This window comes from Peromyscus eremicus, chromosome 8a (genome assembly GCF_949786415.1).
Source record: "Peromyscus eremicus chromosome 8a, PerEre_H2_v1, whole genome shotgun sequence".
Taxonomy (NCBI): Eukaryota; Metazoa; Chordata; class Mammalia; order Rodentia; family Cricetidae; genus Peromyscus; species Peromyscus eremicus.
This window is the reverse complement of record NC_081423.1, coordinates 174653-197757: the sequence shown is the minus strand read 5'-3', so window position 1 is coordinate 197757 and position 23105 is coordinate 174653. Positions and strand designations below refer to the sequence as shown.

General features: G+C 48.7%; 1 protein-coding gene across 4 annotated transcripts in view; it reads left to right on the top strand.

The window, feature by feature from the left end:
• Positions 1-23105, top strand: part of Abcc1 (ATP binding cassette subfamily C member 1) — a 129278-nt gene that overhangs the window by 92299 nt on the left and 13874 nt on the right. For 3 of the 4 annotated variants that reach the window (XM_059269931.1, XM_059269933.1, XM_059269929.1), the window contains 11 exons: positions 424-570; positions 1596-1683; positions 3793-3868; positions 7094-7220; positions 9029-9205; positions 11476-11643; positions 14182-14365; positions 18756-18831; positions 20425-20557; positions 21226-21436; positions 22151-22461. In XM_059269931.1, coding sequence (XP_059125914.1) covers positions 424-570; positions 1596-1683; positions 3793-3868; positions 7094-7220; positions 9029-9205; positions 11476-11643; positions 14182-14365; positions 18756-18831; positions 20425-20557; positions 21226-21436; positions 22151-22461 — 1698 coding nt within the window. The remainder of the gene's footprint in view (positions 1-423; positions 571-1595; positions 1684-3792; positions 3869-7093; positions 7221-9028; positions 9206-11475; positions 11644-14181; positions 14366-18755; positions 18832-20424; positions 20558-21225; positions 21437-22150; positions 22462-23105) is intronic. The other variant, XM_059269930.1, reaches the window with a different exon arrangement.

The window sequence follows — 23105 nt, the reverse complement described above, 5'->3', positions numbered from 1 at the left end:
TTTGAGTCTTAACCCAGACTGGCCTTGAACTACTTCTGTAGCCAGGAATGACTTTACATTTCTGATCTTTCTGGCTCCTCCTCTCCAGTGTTGGGATTACAGATATGCACTACCCTACCTGGCTGATGCAATGCTGGGGTGAACTCAGAGTTTCATGCATGCCAGGAGAGCCCTCTATCAACTGATGGACCCCAGGGTCACCTGCATGTCAAGAATACTTACCACAGTGGCCAGGTGTTTGGCTCCTGATCATCCACCTTTCGGGTTCATTCTTTATGATGCCTCTGCACCTGCCTCTTCGTACCCCTCTTAGGCTTTTTCCATTTTAAGCCCTGTGGAGAGGTCTGACCTGACTGAATCCCCCTTCCTTCTGAGGGTGGTGCAGCTGTGACTCCATCATTCAACACTTTGCCCTGTTTGCAGGTGGCCCTGTCAACTTTTGCTGTCTATGTGACCGTGGATGAGAGCAACATCCTAGATGCAAAGAAAGCCTTCGTGTCCCTAGCCCTGTTCAATATCTTGCGCTTCCCACTCAACATTCTGCCCATGGTCATCAGCAGCATTGTGCAGGTGTGTATTTGGCAGAGGGGGCCAGGAGGGTAACATAGGGGTTCTCAGAATCCTCCCATGGTCATCATTAGCATCATGCAGATGTGTGGGGGACAGTGGGAACCAGGAGTTGGGAGCTGTCAGCATACTCCTATGGTCATTAGCAACATTGTGCAGGTATATGGGTGACAGGGAACCAGGAGGGGGAATGGGGACTCTGAACCACAGTACACACAGGTTCTTCAGTGTCATCCGGATCCAAACTGTCCCACTGATTTACTTGAGAAGCCCTGACCACACTTTTACAAATTGCTCATGTTGTTGAGTCCTGGACGACCCAGTGGAGCCTTGTGCATGAATCACTTGCTGATCCCAGCATGGCTCCTATCTCAGCAGTAAGGAGTCATTTGATTCTATTCTGAGAAAGAAACACACTTTCCTCCTTGGCACAGAATGTCCGGCTTTGTAGCCTAGGTTGGCCTAGAACTCAACTCTAGCACAGGCTGGCTTGGAATTCATGTTCTTTCCATTTTGACCTCAGAAGTTCTGGGATAAGAGGTATGGACTTTACCTCAAGACTTCTCTTTTAATCTCAAAGAATCTTTCTGGAGTGTTCTATGTTCCTCTGGCCCTCTCCCAGCTGTGTTTAAAAAAACATAAGTCTTGGCCTACTTCTTCAGTTTTATATTCTGCTGGTGGGTCCTTATCCACTCTTTAAAAGCTCTGAGGACCTCTTTCCCTCTTCCTCTTCCCGTTTTCATCCATTCTTCCTGCTTTCATTCTTTGTGCGCTGAAGGATTTTTAAGCAAACCTAGACCCTTTGCCTATACGCACTGCAGCATGTGTTGTCTTTCCATAATTAGGACCCAGAACCCAGTAATTTATCGAAGTCAAACTCAGTCTGCCAGTGTAGAGGTGCTGCCTTCCAAAGTTCCATTGCATGAGGCAGCATGCCCTTCATTTACTGACTTCTGTGGTCACCAGGTACAGGGTAGCAGGTGGTACAGATGGTGTCAGGGTGACACACCCTGTGCTTACTTCTCCAGGCCAGCGTCTCCCTCAAGCGTCTCCGGATCTTTCTGTCTCACGAGGAGCTGGAGCCAGACAGCATCGAGCGGTGGTCGATCAAGGATGGTGGGTACCTTTCTTCTACCCACTTTGGCTCCTTATCCTGGCCCCTCCAGGACCTATAAGACCCAGGGTCCAGCCTCTGCAGAGGGACAGGAAGGGGCTTCACTATTATCTTGTCCCCTGCCCTTTGGGCTTTTCAGTCCAGGTGTTGGTTCTGTTTTGGGTGAGAAACAGCTCAGTTTCTGCTTCTGCCTGTGTGTGTGCACTTAGAACTTCATTTTCCTCATCTGGATCTTTCATTGGATGTTTTAATTGATTAATTTATTGCTGGGGATTAAAAACAGGACTTCACACATAGCAAGCAAGTGCTCTACTACTGAGCTATAGCCTCAGTCTACTTTTTACTTTTTGAGACAGGGTTTAAGTTGCCCAGGCTGGCCAAACTTAGGATCGTCAGCCTCCTGAATGGGTGGGAGTACAGGGCTGTGTCACTAGGCCCAGCCAGGTATCCTGTGGATTTTTTTTTGGTTTTTCAAGATAGGGTTTCTCTGTGTAGTTTTGGTGCCTGTCCTGGTTCAAACACACAATGTAGCATGGCCCTGAGAGCAGGAACCAGGGTCAGCAAACTTGCCTGAGATGCCCAGCAGGTAAGTCTGGGGCTGAGATTTCCTGAGCACTTCTTCTGCTACCAGCCTTTGTTCCTGGGCCTCTGTGTGCATATACTCACTACTGCAGTGGTTCAGGGTGGTGCCAGCAGCACAATCCTGGCTCACAGGAGGAAAGAGGTTCAGAGAGACTGTCTAGCTGGGAAGTGGTAGCATTCAAACTCACACCCTCTGGCTCAGAGCCCAGTAAACAGAATTGGTAATGAGGTGTATGTAGTGCCAGGAGCCTAGTGGGCTATTATAGGATATCATCAGTGATGTATGAGTCACAGGTCTTCTCCCCTGCCCTTAGAAGGTTATCACAGTGGGTGCTTGGGGCTCACAGTTCTTGTTGAGGACAGCCTTATGATTGTTGGTGCTGACTAGTGTTCCTGACATCTCCCCACCACATCTCATAGTAGTCATCCCAGTGTGACAACCAAAGTCGTCTCCAGGCACTGCCATGTGTCCACTAGGAAGACACTTGTCCCTTTTTTAGAACTACAGTCCAAGCAGGTGCTGGAACTCTGCTGCATGGTTTTCTGCTGTCCTGAGGCTCTTGGGTTGTGGGAAAACACTGTGGATTCCAGAGCCAAGACAGCCATCAGAGCTCCTATATTCAAGCTGTGCACAGTTCTCTGCAAGCGCCACTGAGCCAGGACCAGTCCTTCCTCTTCTGAGGTGTTTAATCACCATGCAGCCCTGCCTGTTTGCCCCACAAAAGCGTAGTTTGCTGCTGCAGTGCTGATGTACCAGCTTCTGGCTGGTTCTTGGAGTGGCACACCTTGTTTCCTCTTTTATGAGGTGCAACTCCTGCTTAGCACTCATTCCTCTTGAGGAACTGCAGTTATTTTCACTTAACTAGCAACCTCCTCTTGCTGTGGGTTTCTGGTCTATGGCACTTACCCTGGAAGTGTTTCTGGCAGCTTTAAAGGTAGTTGCTAATTAAGGAACTTAAAAAAAAAAATAGAGACAGAAGTAAAAGGAAAACAAGGGAGACAAAGTTAATGGAGCAGGGCAGGACTTTCTGGATCTTATACTGTGGGTATTGGACAAACTCCCACCCCTTCCTCACCTTCCTGTAGCACTTCCTGTTCCCTAGCTGGCTTCTAGTAGATTTTTTTTTTTTTCAGTTGATTGACACTAAAGTTGTAGAAAGATTGACCTGCTGGGAGGTGGGCAGGGTGGAATGGCTAAGGAAGGGGAACAGAAAGGGAAGATGTTAGGATCCAAGAATTGAGGCGTAAAGGCTGTAGCTTTAAAGCAGATGATAGCCTAGGACCTGGAGTGTGTTGATGGGTGTGATGGTGGTTACCTTGGTGGAGAGAGGTTTACATGAGGGCACAACTCTTTTCTCCTTGATCTTGGCTCATGCTTAACACTCCCAGCTTGAGATCGAGGAGGGTCTCCCCAAGCACTGAGTAACCAGTGATGGTCCTCAGCCTCTGCAGGAGACCAGAGCATGGCATCTGCATGTGTGCCTGTTGCCATGCATGACTCCTAACACATTGTCTCTGATGTTTTCCAGGTGGGGGGATGAATAGCATCACTGTGAAGAATGCCACGTTCACATGGGCTAGGGGTGAACCTCCCACGCTGAATGGGTAAGCCTGGGAACTAGACACACTGACATTGGGGCCCTGAGCACTCTACCTCTGTGACCCTGACTTTTGCCTTTCTGAGCCTCAGTTTACCCATCTGGAAAAAGATCTAATCACAACTACTTGGGCTGTTGTGAGGAGCAGTTCAGAAGGTACTTGGTATAGGTGTCCCTTCTGATTGTGACAGGAAGTCATGCTTCTGGGCCACAAGGGGGATTTGGGGTTTGGGGAAGTGAGAAGGTCCATTTGAAGGTACTGCATGATCCAGGGTCTCAGGAGCCTGTAGAACTCTGCTATTCCTCTGACTTCCTTCCTATCTCCTATTGGCCCAAATTGGGTGTGGTGTTTCTCTCTGAGCCAGTCACAGTGCCTGGAGGCCCAGGGTATGCTGGTATCTAGGCTGGGTCCCTGTTGAAGTGTTCCTGTCTTAACAATGTGGTTCTCTGTATTTCTCAAGGTTTCCTAGCAGCCTGTCTACACCTACCCCTTCCACTGGTGTCTGCCCACACAGCCCTTATCTGTCTATAGCGTACCTATTCCTGTCCTTATTCCCTGGACACCTCTTATGTGCCTCTCATTCACTGTGACTGTACTTGTTCAGTCGTTGTTTGTTTTTGCTCCTTTGGAGGGCCCGCCACCCAGCTCCCAGATAAATCATACATGGAGGCTTATTCTTAATTATGAATGCCCAGCCTTAGTTTGGCTTGTTTCTTGCCAGCTTTTCTTAACTTACCCTTTTGCCTCTGGACTTTTTCCATTCTCTTACTTTTGTAAATCTTACTCTTATTCTGTGGCTTGCTGTGTAGCTGGGTGGCTGGCCCCTGGAGTCCTCCTCCTTCTCTAACTACTTCTTTCTTCTCTCCCAGATTTCTCCTTCTGTATATTCTCTCTGCCTGCCAGCCCCACCTGTTCTTTCTCCTGACTGGCTAGTGGCCATTCAGCTCTTTAGTAGACCATCAGGTGTTTTACACAGGCTCAGTAATACAGAGTTAAACAAATGCAACGTAACAGAAGTAACATACCTTACACAGCTTCACAGAGTTAAACAAATGCAACATAAACAAAACACACCTTAAAATAATAGTCTACAACACTTAGTGATCTAATCTCCTTAAGGAATCTGAAACATAAGGCCAAGGGGACTTTTTTGGAGGCAAGTTTGTCATTTGTGCCCCTAAACAATTGTTCTCTGACGTGGCAGCTTGCCTGCTGTATTTTATCAATCACAGAACAGACTCTAAGGAGAAAGAGATAGCTCCCTTTCTACTTCCACTAACTACTCAAGGTGTAAGATCTTCCATAGGATTAACTTAAATCCTGCCCGATTCATTTGTAGTATTTCTCTTTCCCGTGCCTGTACTCCATTCTCCACATCCTGGCACTCAGGGTTCCTGGTCCTTTCACCTGCCACTTTGAATCCCCTTAGCCTGTAAGAATATCCTGGTCTCCCCTGGAAGAAGGGAGGAGCTGCCTTCCTGGGTGTCCTTCACAGGGTGGCCCCGTGACCCTGCTCCTCATAGTGCAGCACAAAAGACTCAATAGCGATGAGTGGTCCAGGGGCTAGGGAGATGACTCAGTAAGTAAAAACCTGAATGTGGCCCTCAGCCCATGGGACAAAAGCTTGGCATGGTGATATCCATGTAATCCCAGCACTGGGGAGGCAGAAACAGGTAGATCCTTGTGGCTGAGTAGCCTGCTTGATGAGTTCCAGGCCAGTGAGAGACTCTAAAAAACAAGGTGGATGGCACCAGAGAAATGACACCTGAGTTTGCCCTCTAACCTGCACTCACATGTTTGCGTACACAAAAGAACAAAACAGTTGATCCATGTGGTTCGCTAGCTAGTGCCCAGGGATCAGAAGAAGGGCCTCTGCCTGGGGGCCTGGGATGCCCATGTACCGGCCTAGGCATGGAGGCCAGTGTGCTGAGCTGTGAGCTGCAGGAACAGCTGTGTCTGTCAAGCATGATGACGAGCTAGTCTCGCTATAGAGCTTACAGCTTATGTTTCTGTACTTTTTTAGGCAGAGCCTCATTATGTAGTCTTGATTAGCTTAGAACTTACCATGCAGGCCAGGCTGACCTCAAACTTATAGATATCTGCCAGCCTCTGCCTCCTGAGTGGTGGGATTAAAGGTGTGCACCACTACTTCTATTTGTTAACGGACCATTTCAAAGCTGAGTATGGTGGTGTGTACCTGCAGTCTCAGCACTTGGGAGGGAGAGGCAGGAGGATCACGAGTAGAAGGTCAATCTTGCTTACATAGTTAGTTGGCAGCCAGCTTGTGAGACTACCTCAGGGATGGGGGTGGGGAGTTCTGGGGAGATGGCTCAGTCAGTAAAGTGCTTGCTGTGCTAGATGAGGACAATCCATGTTAAAAGAGAACAGCATCTGCTGGGTATAGCAGTGTATGCCTGAGATCTCAGCACTGAGGAGGCAGAGACAGGAGGATCCCTGGAGCTTACTGGGCAACCATCCTAGAATACTTGAGAAGCTCCAGGTCAGTGAGAAACCTTGTATCAAAAAAGTACAAGGCAGGGCTGGAGAGATGGCTCATTGTTGCTTTTTAAGAGGACCTGGGTTCAATTCCCAGCACCCACATGGCAGCTCACAACTGCCTGTAACTCCAGTTCCAGGGGATCTGACACCTTCATACCAATGCACATAAAATAAATTTAAATAAATTATTTTTTTAAAAAAAGTACAAGGCAGACAGAGCCTGAGGAACACATTGCTCTCTGGCCACTACATGTCCATACACATGTGCACACACATGTCCACATGTGCACAGAAACATAAGGACCATTCAGAGTTAGTAAGATCTTTCTGGAACTCAGCTCTCATCTCTTCACACACACCCTCAGTGTCCTAAACCTTCTTCCAGACCTGGCCTGGCACCCTGGTCTTTTATTCTCTGGACTTTCTCAGCCAGTCCCAGGTGCCTAAGAATTTGAGTTCAACTGAAGGTGGCTTGTCGTTGGGACAGTGTTGTAGACCCAGAGAGGTGAATACCCTCTAGCACCTCTTCTGAGTGACACGTAGCCCTTGGGCCCTACGCTGGCCAGGCTTTGTGATACATTTACATTGGGCCCCTCAGGCCATGGCCCACCTTGCCCCACAGCCTTGGAGGTGTCCAGGCATTGACCATCACAGCCAGTGAGTGTGGGCCACCCTCAACAGGGGAGGGTCTGTGTCACTGTGCTCTTCAGGCTCCTCATTGTGTCCTTGCAGCATCAACTTCTCCATCCCTGAAGGAGCTCTTGTGGCCGTGGTGGGCCAGGTAGGCTGCGGGAAGTCATCTCTGCTGTCAGCCCTGCTGGCTGAGATGGACAAGGTGGAGGGACACGTGGCTCTCAAGGTAGGATGGGGCCAGGATGGGGAGAGATGGTCTGGGAGGAAGGCTCAGCCCAGTGTCTCTCACAGACTGTCCAAGGGAACAGCCCTCTCCTCCTGCCATCTCCCGTTTTGTCTGTCCTAGGAAGGCAAGGTTTCCGTCACAGCCACTCCTTCCTTGCTTTGCCCCAGCTCTTTGGCTAGTGTGGAGTGTGGTAGCTCCTCAGTAAACAGGATGTGGATGCTCAGATACGCTGCAGAGGAGAGGTCATCCGTGGCTTCTGCCTTCTGAATTTACCTCATTTCACTTCACATGATGATCTCCAGTCCCAACCGCTTTATCTCGTGTGTGTGTGTGTGTGTGTGTGTGTGTGTGTGTATGTGTGTGGCTGGAAAGCAGAAGGGGGAGAAGCCGAGGGAGGGAGGGGCACTGGGGTGAATTTAACCAAAGGACGATGACGCATCTACCTGAAAATGCCAGGACAGAGGGAAGGAGGGGTGAAAACTCCTAGGTTTATCCTAGCATCCCCTCAAGGTCTAAACTACATCCCCTCTACTCTCCCTTCATTGTATAGTCTCTCTGGATGGAACCTTCTGGCTTCTTTCTTTGGGATTTTTCTGTGTCTCATCCTGTAAATAGGATATAACAAGTGCTGATTGATGTGGCTGGAATAATCTCAGAACCTGGTGTGCGAAACACAGTTTGAATCCTTAGTGTTAGTTGAATTCTTAATATGGGCCTTAATAGGGGAAAAGTGTGGAATTAGAGATTTGAGGTGCAGTGTGCTTTGAGCTGAGCTAAACTTCTCATGAAGCGTTAAAGGCTGCTGTAAGAATGAGTCTTGGGGCTTTCTACATGCACCTTGTTTCCTCTGAGGCCTTTGCCTACTGTGTAAATCAGTTCCTTGCAGTGTCACCAGCAGCCTCTGCAGTAGCCAGAGAGGAAAAACAAACTAACAAAATCCCAACTATTCAGCCAGCCTGTGCCAGACACATGTGCCTGGACCTGTCTGTCATCTGCATCCTCTTCTCCTGGGAACTCAAGTTTGGGGATATGGGCTTATGTTACTGTTTTATTCCAATTCAGATACTTCCCTTTCTGGTTCAGTGCGCTTTTAGAAGTAAGTGGACAGTGTCTGGGTCCAGGCAAATACCTGTTGTTTCTTCCAAGCAGTGGTCGGGCAACACGAACAAGACTGACAAAGGGAAATTGCCTGTCATGTTTAGATATCCATGTTGTATTCTGTTTCATAATTCCTGGGTTCCTAACATCCCAGGCACTGATGTTTTGAGTCTAAGAACTATTTGTGCTGGTGATTTCAGAAAGTGTATTGAAAACATTAGTTTTGCCCAGTGTTGTGGTAGACGTGGCCTGTGACTGAATATCTTGTGAGGTTTACAACTGGGGTGCCCTGGCACTTGGGGCTTATAGAAGAAGCTGGAATGTTAGAATAGCAACTGAGTCATTTTTCTGAGATTTTAGGTCCAAATTTAGTTCCATTCCCTTGCTTTATAATCCTTTGTGGCATTTCATCACCTTTTTTGATAAAGTTGGACATGACACCAGTCCTGTGTGAACTGGTCCCTGTCACCTGCCTTCCTGCCTGCCCTGCTCTCACATGAGTCACCCATGTCCAGTCAAGCTGTCCTTTCTGTCCCTTGAAAGAACTGGATTTATTTCTTCCTTGTCTGTGATGATCCCCCTGCATTGATGCCCTTCTCTGTTCTTGCCCTTGCTGTGTGTTTTGGGCAACTGGCTCTTCTTGAAGGCAGATGTACGCTATTGTGTTTTCATCAAGTCTTTGTCTTTCCTCTCCACTACCTGCCACACAGGGCTCCGTGGCCTATGTGCCCCAGCAGGCCTGGATTCAGAACGACTCTCTCCGAGAGAACATCCTATTTGGGCACCCCCTGAAGGAACGTTACTACAAGGCAGTGTTGGAAGCCTGTGCTCTCCTCCCAGATCTGGAAATCTTGCCCAGCAGGGACCGGACAGAGATTGGTGAGAAGGTCAGTATGGCATGGGTATAGCCTGTAGCTGTCAGCTGCTGCTGTGTAACAAACAGGGGCATACTTTGTCCCCCTGCAAGTGGACTGTCAGGGACCTGCTGTCTCCAGCCTGTGCCTCTGCTCCTTTTGTGAAGCTCTGTGAGTTTAGTGAGGGTCTGTACCATCTGGCTCTTGGTGCTGTGGTCTGAGTTGTGGTGTCAGTGGCCACCCAAGTGGGAGCCTCTTGAATGGTGATGCAGAGTCCAAGAGAATAAAAAAAATAAAAAAATTTAAAAAAAGGTATGCTCTGCTTTTGCCACATAGTGTCCCACCCACAGTACAAGACACTAGGAGTGACTCGCCTTGCACCTCGGAGGTGTGTCTATGAGTGATAATACAGACGGCTCTAGACTAGCCGACATACACTTCTTCACTCTGCCACCATGCTAACATTTTTAACCTAAGTCTTCTGCACAGAAGTTCTTGTGATCCCTAATGGATGGCTGAGGAAAGGGAGCCTCAGAGAGGTTAGAGGACTTGCCTGATGTCAAGTCACATAGCAAAGAGACAGAGGTTCTTAAGTCCCTCTTGTCACCTATTCACTCGTCACTTTTGAAGAGGGCCTTAGGTGTGCCTCCCAGCTCACTTGCTCCTGTGCAAATGGTTGTCTTGTGTATGTGCTGGGAGTGTAGCCACACAGAGTGACAGGGACCTCTTGGGAGAGCTGAGTTTGTATGCTCCCAGTCTCCATCCAAGGATCCATCCACCAACTCGCTTGATACATGATGTCTTTGTTTTTTTTTTTTTTTTTTAATTTTCCGGAGCTGAGGACCAAACCCAGGGCCTTGTGCTTTCTAGGCAAGCGCTCTACCACTGAGCTAAATCCCCAACCCCCGCATGATGTCTTTTACCTGGTGTGGGTCTGGAGATCCTTTGGATCGGCTGGGGCCCTTGGGTTGATACGTGTTGGAGGTGCCAACCAAACTGAAGGGTCTGAGTATTGTGTGGGATCCAAGGCAGGATTGCCAGGGTCTCCAGGACAGGCTGGGTAGGTAGGCAGCCTGCTCATCAGCCTTGTTCTATTTTATAAATGCTGTGATCTAGCACTTGGAGACACCTGGCTGTCCCCCTCAAGTCCCAATGGCAAAGTCTGGAGAGCATCAAGGATTGACTAATCTTGGATACTGCATCTGCCTTTGGGTCAATAAATTGTGTCCAAAGGACATTGGGAGGGACCTTTGCAGCTGGACCTGTCATCTCAGCGTGGATCCTCATCAGGAAGCTGAGGCAGGAGAATCATGAGTTTGAGGCCAGCTTAGGCCACCTAGGAAGATCCCATTTTAAAATACGAAAAATGGCTAGCAGTGTAGAGCACTTGTTTAGTATGCGCAAAGGCCCTGAGCTCCCCCGCTCCTCCCCACCAAAAAAAAAAAAAAAAAAAAAAAAAAAGATGAGAGATAGCTACTGGGGCCGCCCTCAGCACAGGAAGGCAGTGGATCTGGACAGGCCCAGGGACTAGCCTCTGCACAGCACAGGGAGTGTATCTGGACAGGCTCAGGGGCTAGCCTCTTCACAGGATGGGAGTGTCCATCTCTATAGATTTGGGCAGTTTATTCAGTAGGTGTTACACGGCCATGGTGTTGGTCACCTGTTGTGGGGGATAGGCTGCTGCTGTTCAGTGCTGACCCCCTCCTCTGTGAGGAGTACTGGCTGGATCTCAGCACTCTGGGTGCAGCCAGCTTCACTGTGGTGGCTGCAATAGAAATGTCAGCTCAGAGTGAAACTCACCACAGACTGTGGCTGCTAACAGCAACAGTAGTGATGCAAGCTACAGCATAATAATATAATAAGTGTACAGAAAAGAGTATCTTTGCCACATCCACTGTGTCTTCTACAGACTCTTCTATAGGCTGATGGCTCTGGAGCTGTCATCAGCTGCCACTGCCTCCTCTTTCTTGTGGCACTAGAGACCAGACCCAGACCATTGTGTACCAGGCACATCCTCTGTAACTGAGCTGCATCCCCAGCCCTCCTTTTATGTTTCACTTGAGATGTTGCTTAGGCTGGTCTTGAACTTGCCATCCTCCTGCTTTAGCCTCTGAATAGCTGGGCTGATAGACCTGTTCCAGCAGGCCTGACTGTCTGCTTCCCCTCCCCGAGCACTTGGTGGGTGGGGGTCAGGCACCCCACTCAGCAGCTCTTCTGTACCCAATCTTGTTTTGTATGGTTCTGGGGTCCCTCAGGATTGTTAGGGGATCCCAAGAAACCCACCCTCCTCACTGTCTTCCTAGGGTGTGAACCTATCAGGAGGCCAGAAGCAGCGCGTGAGCCTGGCCCGAGCTGTGTACTGTAACTCAGACATCTATCTCTTTGACGATCCCCTCTCGGCTGTGGATGCCCATGTTGGGAAGCACATCTTTGAGAAGGTGGTTGGTCCCATGGGCCTGCTGAAGAACAAGGTACTCTCCCAGGGCAGGGACTTAAGTTAATTGGCAGTGCGGCTCTGGACAAGTCCTCAATTCTTGGGCTTGCTTTCATGCTGTGTGTGTGTGTGTGTATACAGTATGTATGTATGTGTCTTAGGGTTTGTGTGTGTGCACATGTACGTGCACAGTATGTATGTTGTCTTAGGGTTTATGTTGCTGCAGCAAACATCATGGCTAAAAAGCAAGTTGGGGAGGAAAGGGTTGATTTGGCTTACACTTTCACATTGCTGTTCGTCACTGAAGGAAGCCAGGACAGGAACTCAAACAGGGCAGGATCCCGGAGGCAGGAGCCGATGTCTTGTTTAACCTGCTTTCTTTTTTTTCTTTTTCAAGATAGGGTTTCTCTGTGTAACAGCCCTAGCTATCCTGGAACTTGCTTTGTTGACCAGGCTGGTCTTGAACTCCCAGAGAGCTGCTGCCTCCCAAGTGCTGGGATTGAAGGTGTGCACTACCATTGCCCGGCCAGCCTGCTTTCTTATTGAACCCAGGACCACTAGCCCTGGGATGGCATCACCCACCATCTCCCACCCCTCCACTGATTACTAATTGAGAAAATGCCTTACAGATGGATCTCATGGAGGCATTTCCTCAATTGAGGCACCTTCCTTTCTGATGACTCTGGCTTGTGTCAAGTTGACACAAAACCAGCCAGTACAGTACGTACTGGTGTGCATGCATGTATGTATGCAGGTGGAGGCCAGAAGTCAATCATGGGTGTCTTTACTCAGGCACCTTGTTCTTTTAGACAAGGTCTTTTTCCTGAACCTAGAGCTCATCGATTAAACTATGCTGCCCCAATGATCCTCTTGTCTCTGCTTCCCTGGTAACAGGACTATAGGGATCTCCCCATGTCTTTTTCACATGGATTCTGGGGATCAAACTCAGGTCCTTATGTGATAAGCTCTTTATGAATTAAGCCATCTGCCAGCTCCCTAAGGCAGGTATTTTACCAGGTCTTTTATAGGGTGTGTTCTTGGCCCCACTTGAATTGATTGCCTCATGGCTAAAGGATCTTTCTTCCTCATGACCACCCAGACCTCCAATAAAGCTGTCATTCCTTCCCCATGGCAGGCAGGGGTGGAGCTTGGAGCAGGAAGAGGCTCAGCCAGCCTTAGCCAGAGAGGAAACAGAGGCTGTGATCCTGGGTTTTGCTTTGTTTTGTTTAGGTTGATGGAGGAACATACGGTAGATGAATTTCTAAGCGGGCTTTAGTAAATAAAGAACAAGGAGCCAAATATAAGGGTGAAAGCCTTAGAGATCAGGGAAATAGTGATAGCCACCAACCTTACCTCTCCAGCTACGAAGCTACCAAAAGGAGACCTACTTCCTGTCTACCCATGCCTTTATTGCCTTGCTGTTCTGCCCTCTCATTGGCTCTTAGCCTAGCTACCTCACTTCCTTGTCACTACCTGTCTGTACAGACCTCCAGGTCTCTCTGGTTGGTACTGGGATTAAAGGCCTGTGTCACCACGCTTGGCTGCTCCGTAGTGTGTCCTTGAACGCCCAGGGACCCTGCCTGCCACTGATCAGATTAAGGGTGTGTGCTACCACTGCCTGACTTTTGTGTTTACTTAATGGCTTGCTATTTCCTCTGATCTCCAGGCAAACTTTATTTATTAACATACAAATAAAATATCACTACTTTTCAGCACAAATAAAATATCACCACAACATACTGGCTCTTACTAATGTGTGAAGGAAGAAATGCTGAGGTTTGAGAAAAACAGCAAAACCAAAGCAAGTATTCCCACCCTTTCCCTTAGAGATGGTGTGCTGTGTATGTCAACTTTTAAAGCAGTCGCTACCCGGTTCATCAAGAAGGAAATATCATCTGTTGACAGTCTGATACACATGTATTTACTCAGCATGGCAAAACAAGCAGAACCATGCAGCACAGACCAGTTTTGTGGTGTATTTGAGCTGGAAGGATAGGGAAGTTACTGTCTAAAACACAAACATCAGAGTCAGGCATGGTGGAGTTCACCTGTTATCTAGACCCTGGGGAGGCTGAGATCAGAGGGTTAGGCTAGCCTGGCCTACATAGCAAGAGCTTGTCTTAAAAGACAAGGGTTGGAGAGGTAGCCCAGTGGTAGAGTGCCTGCCTAGCATGCACAGGCCTTGAATTTAGTTCTTAGTTCTGCAAACACACAGTAGGGCTGTCAAATGCAGATGCCTCACTGTTCCTTCATCCACATTCTTGGGTGGTGTCTGTCTCCCTCTTAGAGTTTACTTCTCAAATAGTCTCCCAACTCTGAATTACCCTTCTCTGTAAACTGCCACCTCCAGCACTGGTTCTAGTCTGTGGGTCATTTTGTCTCCATCCTGTAGTCCAGGCAGGGCTCTACTGGCTTTGTTCCCTGCTGCTCCTGCCTGACACGAGAGAGGTGGGGGGAGGGGGAGAGGTGAGCAATGGCACTGGGTCCTGAGATCCAAGATACCTCTAGTCTCTACAGGGATGTGACAGTTTCCTTCACAGTGCTGATGGGATCAAAGTCTCTGCTTTGCTCATAGACACGGATCCTGGTCACCCATGGCATCAGCTGCCTGCCCCAAGTGGATGTCATCATTGTTATGAGTGGCGGCAAGATATCAGAGATGGGCTCCTACCAGGAGCTGCTAGACCGGGATGGGGCCTTCGCCGAGTTCCTGCGCACCTATGCCAGTGCTGAGCAGGACCTGGCCTCAGAAGATGACAGTAAGGATGGCAGGGGGACTCTCAGGAGCTGGCTCTGATCATCATAGCTGCTTATGGGAGGGTTTACCTGTGCCCTAGGGGCGCAATTCATGAGAGTATTGGGCAACAAGCACATTGGGCTTTTGGGGATCAACAATTGGGTAGACCTGCTTAACCTTGCAGGTCAGGTAGAAGGATTCTCAGCACAGGGTACACAGGGTTGGGCTTTGGCTTTGTGACCTTAAGGTTAGTCTTTGTCCTTCCTGTAAAGTACTTTCTCTTGTGGGCTTTAGGCTCCTCAATGGTTAAAATGGAGACAATAATCATTATAGTTTTTTCTATTCCAATGGGGGCCAAGTAATAGTGACAACCATGATGTAGCTCAGAACAGCATGAGGCATATAGGATGTAGCCTAAGGCAGAGTGTGAACACTCACAGTGGCCATATTCCTCAGAGCTTTGTGGTCCAGGGGCCCTTCCTTAAGACCCTCTGAGCTGTGTCTCTATTCCTGATAACCCCAAATAGCAATGCAGGGCCAGCCTGACATATGCTGGTGATTAGTGTGATCTTGGGTATATGGGACATCCTGGGTGCTTGATAACCATAGCTGTACTGTTCCTCTGACACATGATACTACAGACATGACTGTTGCAGCCATCCCACCTGTTGTCCTGGGCCTCTGCTGTTGGCCTGAGTTTTAAGTGCCAGTTGAATCTGCCCCTGCAGACTTTGTTTCTGGGGAACTTAGGAAGCAGGTACCAGGCTCCAGCAGCCTGGGTCCCTCTATCAGTGGCCAGCAAATTGGGGAACATTTTGCAGCCTTCTCAGGTAGGCTCTTGTTTTATTAGTCACACAGGCTCTCAGAGGACCCTCTGGTTAGCTACAGGGTGTGGCTGCTGTGGTGCCCCGTAGTGGCATTAGAGGGTTGGCTCCACTTCCTCACTGGTTGTCACTTGTCAGTCATCCCATCTCCCATCAGAGGTGTACAAAGTGCCTGCTGTATTGAAGGTGCCCCTTTTCAGTGTTGTGTACCTTCATGTGGTGCACCGGGAGCTGACAGATAAGATCTAGTCTGTGTCTTGGAGTCTGGGAGGAAAGACAGACTAAATGACAAAGAATGTCATTGTGGTTCCTGCATCAGAGAAAAGGCCCCACATCACCCTGAGGTGGGGTCCAGGATACATCTGAGCTGAGTGGCCTTGTCTGACCTTCATGTTGATCCTCATGTAGCTGGCCTAATGGAAAGGTCTGTGGGGCCTGGCCTTCCTAAGGGGACAATGGATTCACCTGCCTCCTACTGTCACACCTTCCCTGAGCCTATGACCTGCCTGACTACAGTACTTTACAGGCTGGTTCCTCCCAACAGTGTGGGGATGGAACTTGGGGCTTTGCTCGTGCCAAGCCAGTGCTCTATCTCTGAGCTATGCCCACCCTCCTTTTTCTTCTTTATTGCCCATACTGGAGACCAAGCCCAGACCTTGTTGCAGGCTGGGCTGCAACAGTCCTGCTTTTACTTTTCACATTGAGATGTTGTCCAGACTGGTCTTGAACTTACTGTCCTCCTGACTCGGCCTTAAGAGTAGCTGGGACTAATGGTCTGTGCACCATGCTTGGCTTCCCTGCTCTCCTGCTGGTTAAACACAATTGGAGCTTCTAGAGAAAGATGCTAGTCAGGGTTCTACCAGCCCAGGTGGGATGGGGAAACTGAAGCATGCATAAGGCAGGTCCTCAGCCCAGTTTACCCCTTCAGTCCTCTGGGTGGGTGAAGAAGAAGAAGAAGAAGAAGAAGAAGAAGAAGAAGAAGAAGAAGCACGGAGAAGGGGTTGCCTATGGCTCCTAACATTTCCCAGATCTCTTGACTTCCAGGCAGCAGAGTGATAACTGAGAAAGGTCAGTAGCATCAGGGCTGTGATGTAGGCATCCTGGAACAGCTGCTGTTGCTGCATGCTTGGTGGGGAACTGGGATGCGCTTATTTCATCATGAGGCTTTGTGTGGGTGGCCCTGGGATGTGTTTCCAGATCCAAGCTTGCTTATCTCCCAGGCCAAGTAACCCCATCCGGCATACTTCTCAGAGGCCATATTGGGAAGTGCTGGGCATATAGCAGATGGATAGGGAAAGGACAGGGTTCAGAAAGCTGCTTTTCCATCCCTGGGCATGAAGGATGGTGTGGGTGACCCTGGCAGTGAAGGAGAGATGTGATGTAGCAAAATCCAATGGCTGTACTAGGGTCCCCACCCTCTCATATACAGTAGTGTGGGGCTGAGGCAAGGGCTCTTAGGCAGACAACTGAACCTACCCAACCTATTTTAAACAAAGAAATGTGCAAGTAACCCAACAATCAGTCAGAGGCCTAGAGATGGAGTGGAATTCGGGGACTGAGGGCTCTAGACAGCATGCTAGGGCAAAAGTAATGGGGATGGTCCTTAGCCATTATGGCTATTGATGGTAGAGTAGGGTCTCAGGAGAGGGATTCTGACAAGTACTTCCTAAGTAAGGGAGCCCTAAGGTGATCCTGGTGGACCATCAGCCCATGGGCACCGGGTAGGTGGAGAAGGAGTCACCACAGAAACTCCTCTGAAGCAGGGGCAGGAGGGATAGGGGGTGTACCATGCATGATTGTGTGTGCTTATTTATGCCTGAAAAGTTCTGCTTGTTATCATTCACCCTAGTAACATGGCTGTTTTGGGGTTTGTATTTTTTTTTTTTTTTTTTTTTTTAAAGCAAGAAGCAGTGGCCAGGTTATGGAGATAAAGTAAGTCAAGTGCTTGTCTTAGAAACATGAGGACTATGTCTGATCCCCAGGACCCAAGTAAAGAGTCAGGTATGGGGAAGTGGAGATAGGCAGATCCCTTGGGCTCACTGGCTAGCCAGCCTACCCTACTCACTGATTCCCAGGATGGGAGAGACCCTGTCTCAGAATTCAGGGTGGACAGCACTCGAGAAACAACAGCCATGGTGTTGTAACCTCAGTCCATGTGCATATACACACAGACATGTATGCTCACAAAATAACATAATGAAAATGTACAGATACTGATGTTCAAGGGGATATTTAAAGAGGGAATCTCAGTCCTAGCCAGGTCCAGAGTTACCTGGAGCACATTCACAGATGTTCATACAAGCAGCACCTCACTGAGACTTGTGATGTCACCTCTGCCTCCTGCATATGAGGGTCAGGTACATTCCCATTTTACAGATGTGCAGCTTGGCTGGGAGAGGTTTTGCATTTCCTTAGGACACACAGCTAAGTGAAAGCTCAATCCCACTGACTGCTAGAACTGAGTCCCTTTAGGGATGCAAACAGGATCCAGGTATCTGCTCATTTACAGAGCCACTCCCACCCACCTCAGGGGGATTCTTTGTTAGCTTGGAGCCCTCCCCTGGCCCCATCCTCTTTAGCTGTCTGTGGCCCTCAGGACTGTCATGAGATAGTCTTGCTCTGCATTTTGTGTTTATCTGTGTGTCATGCTTCTGAGTCCCCAGGTCATCCTGACAGTGTTGCTAGCTCTCTGCTTGTATCTGTGAGTTGCCTCTGCCCTGCACGCACACACACACACACACACACACACCCTGCCTGAGTCCTTGATTGTCTGTATTTCCTCTTAGTACCAAAAAATGAAGAAGCCATTATAGGGAGGGAGTCACAGATTGATGGCTGCTGTTGAGTAGGGGGACAGTATGCTTGGTGCCCCTAGTCACCATCAAGTGTCATTGAGTTCTGATCTTTTTGACACCAGTGGATTCTTCTGGGGTTAGGGCAGGCATCTAACAGCTGTACCCCCATGTGGCCTCACCAGTTGTTCAGACATCAAAACCTTATTGCTAGAGACATGGATGTTCTAACAGGCCTGCTTACCCAGTCTCTGGGCATCTCCTGGGTAATGTGACCACACGGGATGAGCTCTGGCACTGAGGGGGCCTCTGGGCCTTTGCCTATGGTGGATGCCATTGTCACAATAGTTGACATTAGTTTGGTTTTGAGACAAGGCCTCAACATGTAGCCCAGGTTTTTAACCTGCAATCCTCTAGTCTCAGATGACAGCCTGCATCATGATATGGGTGTGAATTTGTGTTAAGCAGTGCCCCCTACTGGATGGATGTTTAGAGCCCAATGTACTTGGCCCTGTCTGCCCTCCCTGCCTTGACTCCAGCTTCTCCCAATGAGTGCTTTTTTTACCCATGGCTCCTGGTGCTATCTGCCCCCAGCAAAGCAGTCAGGAGCAGAGGCCTGTACTTCTCTGAGGGTCTGATCTGTGGATGGAACTTGGAGCAATGTGCTTCTGTCTTCTTAAGCTCCCTGGCAGTCAGAGTCACTGTTGCCTACTCTGGAAGTGACTGGGTTCTTGGCCTTTTGTTTGCTTTGCCCAGCTCTTGGTGCCACATTCTCCCCTCTTCCTGTCTTCTGCAGGTGTCAGTGGCTCAGGGAAGGAGTCAAAGCCAGTGGAGAATGGGATGCTGGTGACGGTGGGGAAACACCCTCAGAGGTAAGCATTGGGAGGGCATCCAGCCCTGCGTTGCTTCTGGCCCTGTATCTCTGCCTATGGGAGCTGAGAAGGAGCAGGTAGCACCTCCACACTACCCACCACAGCTCTCAGGGATTTGGAATATGTGTACATCCTGCCCACCTATCTATTCTTCAAGAGCCTTCCCAGGAAGGAGCCAGCACTGACCTGTAATTCACACAGGCCTGCCCGTCATTTGTTTGTTTCTACTTCTGAACCTTGCCCCGTGCATGACCTGTGTTATTCCTTAGGTTCCTGAGATGGGGCCTGACACCTTGGGTGATCACAGACAGTCACACTAATGGTGATGCTAGTCTGGGAGCTGGGCACAGTGTTAGCCTGCAGTCTACTGGCCTCCAATTCTCTCCTGGCCTGCTCCCATCTCACAGCAAACAGATAGAGAGGCTCACCATCTGGGCAGCTCTAGAGATGCCCAGCTCAGATCTGAACCAGTGCCCAGAGGCTCTGAGCCAGCAGCCCTAAGCTCTAGCTTACACTCTTCAAAGATATTACTTGGGGTTAATTGGAGAATTTTTTTTGAGGCAAGGTAGTGGTGTTTTTTGTTTGTTTGTTTGTTTGTTTAAAAAAACTCTTTACTTCTGGGGCCCCCGCCACTCAGCTCCCAAATAAATACACAGAGGCTTATTCTTTCTTATGAACTCCTGGCCTTAGCTGTTTCTACCCAGCTTTTCTTAATTTAAATTATCTCATCTATCTTTTATCTCTGGACTTCTACCTTTCTCTATTTCTGTCTATCTTTTCTTTTTCTCTTATTCCATGTCTGGCTGTGTGTCTCTGTGGCTGGCCCCAAGCATCCTCTTCTCCTTTTCTTGCTCTTCATTCTTTTTTTTTTCAGAGCTGAGGACCAAACCCAGGGCCTTGTGCTTTCTACCACTGAGCTAAATCCCCAACTCCTTGCTTTTCATTCTTTTTCCCAGCTTTCTTCTTCTATTTATTCTCTCTGCCTGCCAGTCCCACTATCCTTTCCCTTGCCTCGCTATCTGCCATTCAGCTCTTTATTAGACCAACCCAGTTGCTTTACGCAGGCACAGTAACACAGCTTCACAGAGTTAAACAAATTCAACATAAAAGAATGCAATACAGCTTTGCATCATTAAACAAACGTTACACAGCATAAATAGATGTTATACATCTTCAACTAATATTATACAACAACAGGGTCGTGTGTATGCCAGGCTGGCCTTGGATTGGATAAATAGCTAAGAATGAGCTTGAATGCCTGATCCTCCCATTTCTACCTCTTTGATGCTGGGATTACAGGTGTGTGCCTAGTTTAATACCATGCTTTAGATGGAACCCAGAGCTTTATTCTACCAAACAAGCTACATCTCCAGCTCCCTGATCCTTTCTTTACATGAAAGATTGTTCCCACACACCTTTTGCCCATTGCTTTTCACACCTATCACAGCAGCCCCATTCCTAACATACACATCCCTTTCCATGGAAACATGTTCTTCTGGGGAGTGTCAACAGGGGCACAAGTATGTATGTGTTCATGTGTGTGCTTGCACTCCCTAAGGTTCTTCTTTTACATCCTACTCTCCTTGGCAACAGGCATCTCAGCAGTTCTTCTTCCCACAGTGGGGATGCTAGCCAGCAGCACAGCAGCACGGCCGAACTGCAGAAGGCTGGAGCCAAGGAGGAGACCTGGAAGCTGATGGAAGCAGACAAGGCACAGACAGGGCAGGTGAGTGAGGCACAGTGCAGAGTGCTTTGCTTGGCATATGGGAATGCAAGCCTGCCAGGGCTCTATGTTTAGTTTCTATGCCGAAACCCAGGTCAGAGAGGCTAAGTGACTTTCCTGGAGTTGGGATCTGAGCTGCTTTCTCCATGTTGGTACTTCAGTTTCTGCCTGTGCTCATGACTGCCTGACTGTGAGCAGCCTGGAGTATTGAATGGAACCTCCCAGGCTACAGATAGGCCAGCTGCAACCATTTCTCCATCCTTATTGTCACTTTCCCAAATGTGTTGCACTCCCTTGCACCTCAGGGCCTTTACACTTATGGGTCACCCCCTTCCTTTCCTATTTTCCATTCATAGCTGGTAAACTCTTCAACATGACTTCCTCAGGGAAAACCTACCCTGGAAAACCACCTGGGCACTTGCATAGCATTCTATGCCTCTTATGGCTCTTCTCTGCTTATATGTTTGAGTGGGTGATGATGGATTGAGTGGGTGATGAGTGCTTGACTGGAAGCTATTGTGGGAAGCAGAAAGCCTGTCTTTGGTACTACTAGCTGACATCATTGATTAACAGGGTAGCAGGGTATCGAGGGCCTGGGCACAAGAGGGTGGGATGGGCTGTAAGGAGTCACAGGAGCTGCTATCCTCATGCTGGCACTCTATGGGTCCTAGGTGCAGCTGTCAGTGTACTGGGACTACATGAGGGCCATTGGCCTCTTCATCTCCTTTTTGAGTATCTTCCTCTTCCTATGCAACCATGTGTCTGCACTCGCCTCCAATTATTGGCTGAGCCTCTGGACAGATGACCACCCCACTGTCAATGGGACTCAGGAGCACAGGACGTTCCGACTGAGTGTCTATGGGGCCTTGGGCATCTTGCAAGGTATGGCTGTGGTTACTTCATGTGTAATTTCCTAACTGAGTCCCTGATGCACTCATATCGACTGTTAAGTGAGTCTTCTTGGTGTATGAGTTTCTTCTGCATCCAGGCATGCTGCTGGGAAGGCGCTTAGTACTGTTTGTGGCTCTGAGTGTCAATGTCCCCATTTTACAGGTGAGGTGACTTACCTTGATTGATATGGGAGGGCCCCAGCTGACAGGGTTGGCAGTGCCAACTTCAGAGTCTGCCTGTTCTTGGTGAAAGAGCCTCAGGTAGAAGTTCCCAAAAGAATTCTGTTGACTGTGGGCTGTTTGGAGGAGCCACAGATGTCTCCTGATCTCAGAGGTAGCTTTGGAACAAGCCATCAGAAGATTAGGCATGGATGTCTTGAGTTTCTCCATCTATAACCTACTTCCTTCTGCCACAGAGCCAGGGACTGCAGTTTGGAGAAAGAAAAGAACTGAGAGGGTGTGGTATTTCCCTGGGTTCACACAGCATCAGTATCTGCTTCAAGAGCTGTGCTGTCTGGCACAGTAGCCATCAGTCATGGGATGTGATTTAAATTTGAGTTCATTAAAGTTAAAGGAAAATTCAGTTCTTCAGAAACACCTGCAATGAGTCTTGGTTACTGAGGGCCACCATCACTGGTGAGACACACAGCCAGTCTGCAGATGACACTTCTTGTATCTCACACTCAAATCTCTATTGCCGTTCTAGGTGTGTCAGTATTTGGCTACTCCATGGCTGTGTCCATTGGGGGCATCTTTGCTTCCCGTCACCTGCACCTGGACCTGCTGCGCAATGTCCTACGCTCGCCCATGAGCTTCTTTGAGCGTACACCCAGCGGGAACCTAGTGAACCGCTTCTCCAAGGAGTTGGACACAGTGGATTCCATGATCCCCCAGGTCATCAAGATGTTCATGGGCTCACTCTTCAATGTCATTGGAGCTGTCATTATCATCCTGCTGGCCACACCCGTCGCCGCTGTCATTATCCCACCCTTGGGCCTTGTCTACTTCTTTGTGCAGGTGAACCACAGATGCTTCCTCATGTGCCATATCCCCAGAGGGCTGGTGAGAATGTGACCACAGCACTTGGCTCTGTTATTGTCTGTTGTGAATACTTAAGAGGGCTGCTTTTAATTTACAGCACCCATTTAAATAAATGTGCTCATCAGTTTTACTCTTTTGAGCTGTATATTAGGGGGAAAGCTCACGGCTGTCAAGGCAGTTGTTAATAGACTGAAGAACAAATTCATCAGGGTGGATACTAATGCATATAGCACATTAGAAAGCAGCTCATTTTGAGACTGATGTGGCCCTATGGGTCAGTCGACACCCCAGGCTGTTATTGCTGCTGTTAATACCACCCTTTTTGTTTAGTTCTGCTTTGCTGTCTTCACGTAAGTTTTCAATCTTTAAGGTGGTCTCATGGTCCAAAATGGTCACCAAAGTTTTAGCTATCATATCTATAGTTCAGACATTGAGATTAACACAAAGGAATAGAACAGGGAACCTGTGGCCTTCATATCAGAACTACTCATTTAAATCATCTAGTCCTCAAGCTCAGCCGTATGACCGTTATTTGCAAGGGAGGACTGGGTACATTGTGGTTTTCAGCAACCAGTTTCCTTCGGGAGAGGGGCTGCTGTTCTGGTTCATGCCTTGTCCCC